The following is a 9186-nucleotide window of genomic DNA, read 5'->3' on the forward strand; positions in this document are numbered from 1 at the left end:
TTCCGTTACCGCATTCAATCGTCGGAAGTCGATGCAGAAACGGTGGCCTCCATCCTTTTTCCGTACAACGACTACGGGAGAGCTCCAGGCACTCTGGGAAGGCTCTATGACGCCCTCTTGCTCCATCTTCTCGACTTCGGCGTTGATAATTGCTTGCATAGCGGGGTTCCTGGGTCGGTACCGCTGCTTTATCGGCTAGTCGGGTTTCAGCCGGATCTTATGTTCGATACAGTCGGTCGGTCTCCGTATCGCTTCGAAGGCGGCGAGCTCCTACTCCAGAAATTGTTCCAGTCGCTGGTCTTCGTCTGGAGTTCGTGGAGTCAGGCCTTGGGAAATTTCTCCCACGTGTGGTGACGCTGGGGTGGCAGTCATCGGAGGCAATGGTAGGTGTATCCGGAGCCTGGCCCATAGGTCTACGCCGATTAGCACTGGGCAGTCAAGGTTCGGCATAACGTGGAACTCATGGTTCACAGTGCGTCCGGCAGTGGAGATCGGTAGCGTGGCGGTGCGCGCTATGGTAACTGGCGTTCCGTCGGCCAGTGAGGCCTGTTGGCTCACTGTGCACAGTCGGTATCCCTGCCGGCGGGCCAGTTCCGCAATGGCGGGGTTAATGAATGATATCTCCGACCCTGGATCTAGGAGACTCCAATGGTGACGGCCAACTAACTGGACTCGAACGTACGGACGGGGCCTGAACCTTATTCGAGCTCTTCGGGACCGGAGGCGGCCGCTGTTTCTCCGGCCCGTTGTTCGTTTCCCGATGGCGGATGGCAATCGCGAGTGAAAACACCATCCTTTCCGCATCTCGAGCAGAATTTCTTTGGCGGGCGTTTGCAATCTAGCCGAGTATGGCCGCGTTGTTTACACCGCCACCATCATTCGTCGCGGTTGTAGGTGGCGGCTGCGACGGCTGGTCCGGGACTTCGCTTAGCGGTAGACTGTTGCTCCTTGCGGAGTTTCTCCACCTTTTCAAATTGGGCGGCCTTGGCGCTCAGCTCGGCGATATTAGTGGCCTCATTCGACCGAATGTACAACTGGAAATCCGGATTCATGTTTTCGTACAGCTGCTCTAACTGGTCTTGTTTCGTATAGCCCCCGGCTCGCCGCATCATGGTTAATACGGCCATGGCGTATTTGTCGAATGTCTCGCCCGGTAGTTGTCGGCGGCCGTCAATCTCTCGCCTTAGCGCGCGTTGATATCCCGGCGGCAGGTATTGAGTCCGAAAGGCCTGGCAGAAATCGCCCCATGTACCCCAGGCTTCACGGTTAATCCGGTACCATAAGAGCGAGTCCCCTCGCAATAGCTCTGGTAAACCGAGGAGAAGATAGTCGTCGGTATAGCCATAGGTTTGGCTGAGTTCGTCGAGGCGTTGGAGGAACGCGAGGGGATCTTTCCCATCAAAGTGGAGGCTCCACTTTCGGATTTGGTTCAGGACCGTCGCTGGGTCTGGAGCTCTCGGCTCGAGCGGTTCTGCGCGACCAGCCATTGGCTCGTTGTCGTCTGTTTTCGGCATACTTGTCGGTCCTCCGAATACGCCCGGGTTCTTAGCGACGAACTGTCGTAGCCGCCCTCGCAATGTCTCGGTTGCCGGAACTATCGATTTCGTAAGCCTCTAGCTGGGTCTCTAACTCGGTCTTACTTAGTCGGTTTATCCAGGTACTCATCGGGATTGCTGGAGGAACAGTCAAGATGGCTACTTTCAACTTTATAGTAGAATGTGTCAATAGTTGTATTTTACATGCAATAGAAGGTGAAGAAAATAAAATTAACCCGAGTGTACTTCATGATGTAAGAATACTCTATGATGTTGAGTACGATAAATTAAAAGAAAATCAGGTGAGATGGATGACAGAGTATAATGAAGAAGAATCTAATTTTAAAGACAGAGCTCAATTGGCCTATGCAAAAATATTCTTCCTCTTATCTGGAGATCCTCAATATTTAAAGCAAGTAAAATGGGAGATACCAAGTGAAAACCAGCACATATTTGAATTACTTTATAATGCTATGATGGAAGATCCTAAATTAGATGAAAGTTCTGCTCTGCAATTACTGAGAAAGAAAGTCCCTATGAAGGGCATTAGTGTTCGGACTAGGAATTTGTTGCTAACTCCGAAAGATAAAAAACTAATTTCAGCATTATCCGCTAAATTTGGAAGTAAACCAACTCCACACAATCCTAATAGCGTCAGCCCGGGAAGCTTGAAAGGAACTCCTACAAAAACTCCTGAAAGACCAACAGCATCAACTCCTAAATCCCATTCAGATACAAATGTGATCTATTCAGAAAATAACAGTTTCTCAATACCTGAGTGTAAAATAAATTATGTACCTTTCTTAGAGGTAGAACCTCCAGCTCACTGCCTATCTAGAATCCTTAAAAAAGATATTATCCTTGCTGTTTTCAATACTGAATGTCCTGAATCCCTTGTGAAAACATTGACAACCATGGACATTAAAAAAGCGTGGGAATTGTTCGATAAAGACTTTATAGTTCCGTGGTTGTCACATAAAGTATCCTTACATTTAGGTGATGAGACAATCTTAGATTCGCACCGACGATTAATTACTGATTCAGTAAAACATACGATGGAGATTCTCCCGAAAATAAGATTGGAAACTATCCCTACTGAGATTGATACTAAGTTATCATTAATTACAGATATGTTGCAAGAAATTCAACAACAACAAATATCGCTTGGTGTTCAACCTAAATTAGCTATAGATCGACCAACTTTTACTCCTCCAACTCCTCAGGTTATAGAACCTAGAATTACTCCTCAAGTTACTTCGGGAATTGCCTGGGACCCAGAAGATGTTTGAAATATATTTTTAAGAATCTGAGGACAATATAGTTTTTAGAGTCATACAAACCTAAAGGAGATTCACCTCATATTCAGCAAAATAATTGATTTGATTTTTTCATTCGACTGAACAGAAAAAGTAACCGATTGCATCGGGTCGCACAAGCTGGAATCTCTACTGGATAGGTCCCTGTTCGGGCGCCATGTAAAGCAGGTCGCCTTTCTCGACGCTCCGGATCGGCTCATCGGTTAGTCAGGATTCGAGAGAAGGGGAGAATCAAGCTTGTGCAAACAATTCGGATGCGTGGAAAAATAATCTTTATTACTAAAAGTATTTCAAGTATGTACAAGTGTTATGTTTGTGCGTGTGTGTGTGTGTTTGTCGCAGTGTGTTTGAAATTCTAAATGTGACTAAACCTAAGCAGTAAGCTATGTATAAGTCAAGACGCAAGCGTGCGCAGATGACTAAATCTAGGCGGGATATCGCAACGGTAAGCGGCGCAACTTAAAGCTACTGTACAAAGCGGAAGGGCTGAGTGTCACGTCAGCCCTGGAGTTCGGAGACACCCGGTCGAATCGAGAGACACCTTGACCCGGACAGGTAACAAGAGACCAGAGACACCCGGTCGAGCCAAGAAACACCTCGGCCCGGACTGGTAGTCGGAGACACCCGGCGGGAATCGAGAAACACCTCGACTTAGGCTGGTATCAGGAAGCCGGAGACACCCGGCGGGGGTCGAGAAACACCTCGACTTAGGCTGGTATCAGGATGCCGGAGACACCCGGCGGGGGTCGAGAAACACCTCGACTTAGGCTGGTATCAGGATGCCGGAGACACCCGGCGGGAGTCGAGAAACACCTCGAGCCGTCTAGGAAGCGAGTCCGAGAGACATCTCGGTTTCGGGAGATCTGGTCGGAGCGTTCGATGGGATCACAGGACGGGATCTGGTCCCGATATGCCGGCTCGGCCAGCTTTTATACCCGGTCGGCCGCATTCCAATGTTCTCCTTCCAGGGGGCTGCCCAGGTAAGGCGAGTGCGTGCGAGAGAGGTAGCGAACGGTCGGGCGAAGTAGGGAGCGAGCACCCATGCGTGAGAGCGAGATAGCAAGCGTCGAACGGACGAGTGAGCGAGAAAACAAGCGCCAAGCAGTACGAATGAGCGAGAAAGCGAGCGTATGAATGGGTGCGAGCGAGACAGAGTGTGGGTGGAAAAGGCAAAAGAAAGAGAAGCATGAATGTATTATAATATATTTGTTAGCAAGGGCGCGTACGCGCCGTTACATATGTATATGCATAAAAGTGTATGCGAAAGTTACGTAAGGAAACAATAAGAGAAGACAATAAGAGCGAACGAGATAGGAATAGCACGAGCAGCGAAGACTCGTGAATCGGATCTTCCTTCCCGCTACTATTTCCCTCTCGCTCGCTCCTATTACTATCTCGCTCACTCCTATTATTGTCTCGCTTGCTCTTGTTACTGTTTCGCTCGCTCTCGATTTTTCGGATCCGTTTATCTTTTCGAGATGTCTATCACGATTGTCAAGTGTGACAAAAAGCAAGACTACGAGTAAAGAGCGAGCGAGATGACCTATTATCAAAGAGTTCCGAAGTCCCTTACAGTCGGCTTCCTCGCTTCCTCTATCCATTCGTAATTCACGAATATGTAAACATCTTATAAAATAAAAACTGAAATTGTAATTTTTTATTTTATCAGTTTGAAAGTAGTTTCAATGAATTAGATTTTTGCGATTAAAATGACATCAAACACGACATAAATCGGATAATTTTTAATTAATTTGAAAATAAAAATTTCGATTATATATTTAACTAAATTTATACGACTTTCGTGTCTAATATTATTTTAATCGCAAAATTCTCATTATTTTATTATAACTATTTAAATGAATAAAACGTAAACTTAAATTTAAACGGGCAGTAAGAGCCAAACGCGGATGGTAGTGCGTAAGTTCAACGAGAATTAAGTTTTCGTTGAAACTTATTTGTGTGCACAGGGCACAAATTTTCTTGGTACGATACCAAGCAAATTTAAAATAATTCTCAATTCGAGACTTTATTTTAATTATTATCCCTCTTTTCCCCCCTGTAATGTTGGAGGCGAGAAAAATATCGGGCCGAACTATTTAAATGAATAAAACGTATTTTATTTTCTGATATACATATACTCGTGAATATTATAAATGATGTCTCGTGTAAGAGACTTCGGAATCTTCGACGTCGCCATAATAAATAAATATAAATTGCCATAAAATAGAAACTAAAACTTTTATATTTCATTTGATATCTTTCTTTAAAATAGATTAATGAAATTTTACGTTTAAATAAAAATCATGATTGAATACAATATAAAAAAATGTAAAAAAAATTAAAATAATTTGTTTCACTGCACAATATATAGATCATTTGACATTAATTATATTGATCATATTTAGACCAAGGACGCTACATGAATATCATATTTAATAGCATTGAAAATGTAATAGAATCTAAAATTTTTACATTTTTAAATTTCATTAATCCATTTTAAAGAAAGAGATCAAATAAAATATTAAAGTTTTAGTTTCTATTTTATGGCAATTTATATTTATTTATTATGGCATACTTTTACTAATACATTTTCTTTGAATAAAAAAAAAATCGCGCATGTGTTCCTTTACGGGTCTAATTCGGACTTGAAGAGTGTTTATATATATATGTTTATATATGTTTATATATATATATATATATATATATATATATAAATTTATCAAATAATTATTTCACTTGAATGTTATTAAAATTTATGTAAGTCGTATATATTACGTTACATAAATTATAATAATGTTATTGTAACCTAACCTCTTGCTCTTGTTCTCATTCTCTCTGTATTACTATTAGAAATGTAAGACAAAGAACGTTTTAATAATTCAATATATTTTTTAGCACGAAGCAATGGTACATCATCTAAAGTGCCAGCCGGAGCGGCAATAGCAACGGTAACGACGACACCGACGACAAAAAAATTATTGAAGATATCCACGGCGATGTCGCCAGGGTCATTGTCCACGACGACGTCGCCAAGGTCAGTGGCCACGGCGACGTCGCCAATGTCAGTGGCCACGGCGTCAAGATCAGTGGCCACGTCGTCGAGAGCAGTGACGACGGCGATACCATCGGTGCTGCAGCCGGCAAATAGACATATAAGAAACGTAAGTGTTTCCATTGTGCAAATAAGACACTTAGATCGGTACGAGCAAACGAAATACAGATTAGGTAATTCCGTACAGATCTTAATAACGTGTATATGATGTACAATAAATAACTTTTTACAGAGACACATAATTATTACATATACATATCACATATTAAATTAACATGGTAATTGTAAATAATAATAATATAATGAATTAGACATTAGTATATATGTGTATGTAATAATTATGTATCTCTGCAAAAATACTTATTTATTGTATATCGTATACACATTATTGAGATCTGCACCGATTTATTTGTGTTTGCTCGCGCTGATCTTTTAATATATATACACACATTTTAGAAATGTTAAGGGTGCTTTCCCTTTAGCGACGCAAGTCGACGCAGGCATCATTCTGTCTTTTTTTCAACATGTATGAAGAACAAAGATAGAATGACACTTGTGTCGACTTGTGTCGCTAAAGGGAAAGCATCCTAAGATGTGTGTGTGTGCGTGTGTGTATATGTGTGTGTGTGTTGTAAATTGCAAATGATTTATTGAAGTATATATGTAGATGGTGTGCGTAATATGTACGTGTGCCAAAATAATAATATTATTTTTTGTCTTTTTCTAGCGCATCAATGAAGCGGTGAGGCGTGCGGTAAACAAAGAAAGAAGGAGGAAAAGAAAATATCCTGCACCACCTATCAGCATCGCATCATTCAGCGGATATATTCCTGCAACAGTATCATCCGGGTACGTACCTATGCCGACAGGACCATCCGGATATGTGCCTGCGCAGGCAGTACCATCCGGATACATGCCGGCGCCGGCTGTATCCGGATATATACCTGCGCTGGCCGTATCCGGATATGTATCTGCGCCGGCCGTATCCGGATATGTAGCTGCACCGACCGTATCCGGATATGCACCTGCACCTGCACCGACCGTACCGGGATATGCACAATATTTTCCTCGATATTAAAAAAAAGGTGAATATTTTCAATATTACACAAACATACGCGCGAATATGTATATATGTCTGTATGTATGTCTGTATATATGTATGTATGATGTATGTATTTATTTATTTATTTATTTATTTACTTATGTTTGTATGTTGTATGTATGTATGTATGTATGTATGTATGTATGTATAGATATATGTATGTACACTGAGAAAACAAATTGTTAGCTTGATTAAACCGTTCAACAAAATTATTATTTTTTTAATTAACCTATTTAAATATTTAAGTTAAATAGATGTCATGTTAGATTTGTATTATTTAATTTAAATACAAGTATTTCAATTAAAAAAATTATAATTTAGTTGAACGGTTTAGTCAAGTTAAAAACTTTTTTCTCAGTGTATAATAAACAGCTTCTCCCTGTTTTTAATCTCCAAATTTAATCTGTTTTCAGAAAGCCTCGCCTGTATGTGAGCCCCTATGCTTTATCCGCAGTAGCGGAGTGCCTTTGGCGCAGAGAATTATTTTTTTTTATTACAGAAAGAATTATTTATTATTTTAATTATTTTAATAATGTTGTTTTGTAATTTCTAAGTATTTCTAAGTATCTTGTAATTTCTTTGTACGGTAAAAAAAAGTGTATTGTATAAACTGCAAGACTGCACGTTTTGTATATATATAAATATATATTATATTGTTTTGTATACATATAAAATATATAATAAAAATTAATAATATACATATATATGTATATATATATATATATATATATATATATATATATACTCGTTTCTTTATTCATAATTGTCTTTTTTTTAATTATTAAGAATTAATTTTTATTTAAATTTAACATCGAGGTCGAAAAAATTATCTTTATAAAAATATTGTTATCTCTCTATATATAAATATACTCGTTGTTTCTTTATTCAGAATTATTCAGAATTATTTTTTATTTTAATTATATCAGAATTAATTTTTATTTCAATTTAACATCGAGGTCAAAAAAATGATCTTTTCTCTCCGTAAATCTCCGAAATGGCGTATGTATCTAAAAAGTATCAATAAATAAATAATAATAATAATATTAGTGTGTATTTCGTATTACTGCACAAATATGAAATAAACAAGGATGTACTGTTGTATCTATCCTCGTCATATTAACAAATTGCAGCTCCGTCTATCGCAATATCAACGAACTAAACTTCTGCTCTGTTTTACTCTTGTGCCTCGATCTCGCACATACACATATGCATGAAAACGTAACAGATATTTAATTTTTTTACTAGACATCTAATTACATTTTTACTTTTTCACTAATATTCCTTCATGTTATTCGGATTATGCTAGCTACATTTCATGTACGAACGAACTGCACAACTTTTATAGTAAACAAGTAAAATTACGACTTGACACAAGAAGCCGATAACAAAACTGTAATTATTTAACTTTTTCGATTGTTTACATGCAATTATAGCTAGGAAAGTGTATTCTTGTATGTATTTTAATCATGGAAAAGGATTTATCGATCCGAGTAATCAATAAAAAAGTATTTCGTTATTACTAATCCGCGTTTTAGTCGGTAAATAGGACAAGTTCAGCATCCCTTTAAGGTCCAACGAATTGGAAGAACGCCTACGGGCGTGGAACATACGACACGTGACCGCTCCAGCTTACTCTCCACACTGCAATCCGGTGGAGACCAACCGGACCATTAAGACCATGGTCACGCAGTACGTGGAGAAGGATCATCGGGTCTGGGACGAGCACATTCCGGCGTTCCAATTCGCCTTCAACACGGCCCTCCACGACGCCACCGGATACACGCCCACCTTTTTGAACTACGGGCGCAAGCTACAAGGGCCGGAGGACACCGACCAGTTGACCGCGGAGCACGACGCTCCTGATGACCTCCGAAGAAAACTCACGGAGGCATACGAGCTCGTGAAGATACAGCTCGCACAGGCATTTCACCGCCAAAAACGCCATTACGATCTCCGACACCGGCCATGGAAATCGAGCTTCGGCGAATGGGTGTGGAAGCGCACCCTCTGTCAAAGTAAAGCGAAGCGTACAACGCCAAATTGGCGCCCAAATTCAGCGGGCGCTATGAGATCCGTCGAATAATATCACCCGTTATAATGGATCTAAGAAGCAAGCGGGGGAAATGGATAAAGCATGTACACGTACAAGATCTGAAGGCCGCTCATGTCAACAATAACAAT

The 9186-nt window shown here is 40.4% G+C and overlaps 1 protein-coding gene across 1 annotated transcript; it reads right to left on the bottom strand.

Annotated features, from left to right (window-relative positions):
* Positions 1–875: 875 nt before the first annotated feature.
* Positions 876–1514, bottom strand: LOC145964258 (activity-regulated cytoskeleton associated protein 2-like). Its single transcript, XM_083086850.1, has one exon. It carries the CDS (start codon positions 1512–1514, stop codon positions 876–878), a length of 639 nt encoding a protein of 212 aa, XP_082942976.1.
* Positions 1515–9186: the final 7672 nt, after the last annotated feature.

This window comes from Camponotus vicinus, unplaced genomic scaffold (genome assembly GCF_025532165.1).
Source record: "Camponotus vicinus isolate PSW18456_S1 unplaced genomic scaffold, iyCamVici1.0 SCAF_1, whole genome shotgun sequence".
NCBI classification, from domain to species: domain Eukaryota; kingdom Metazoa; phylum Arthropoda; class Insecta; order Hymenoptera; family Formicidae; genus Camponotus; species Camponotus vicinus.

Excerpts from the sequence above, each read along its gene's own strand:
- LOC145964258 (XM_083086850.1), bottom strand. The coding sequence starts at position 1,514 with ATGCCGAAAACAGACGACAACGAGCCAATGGCTGGTCGCGCAGAACCG.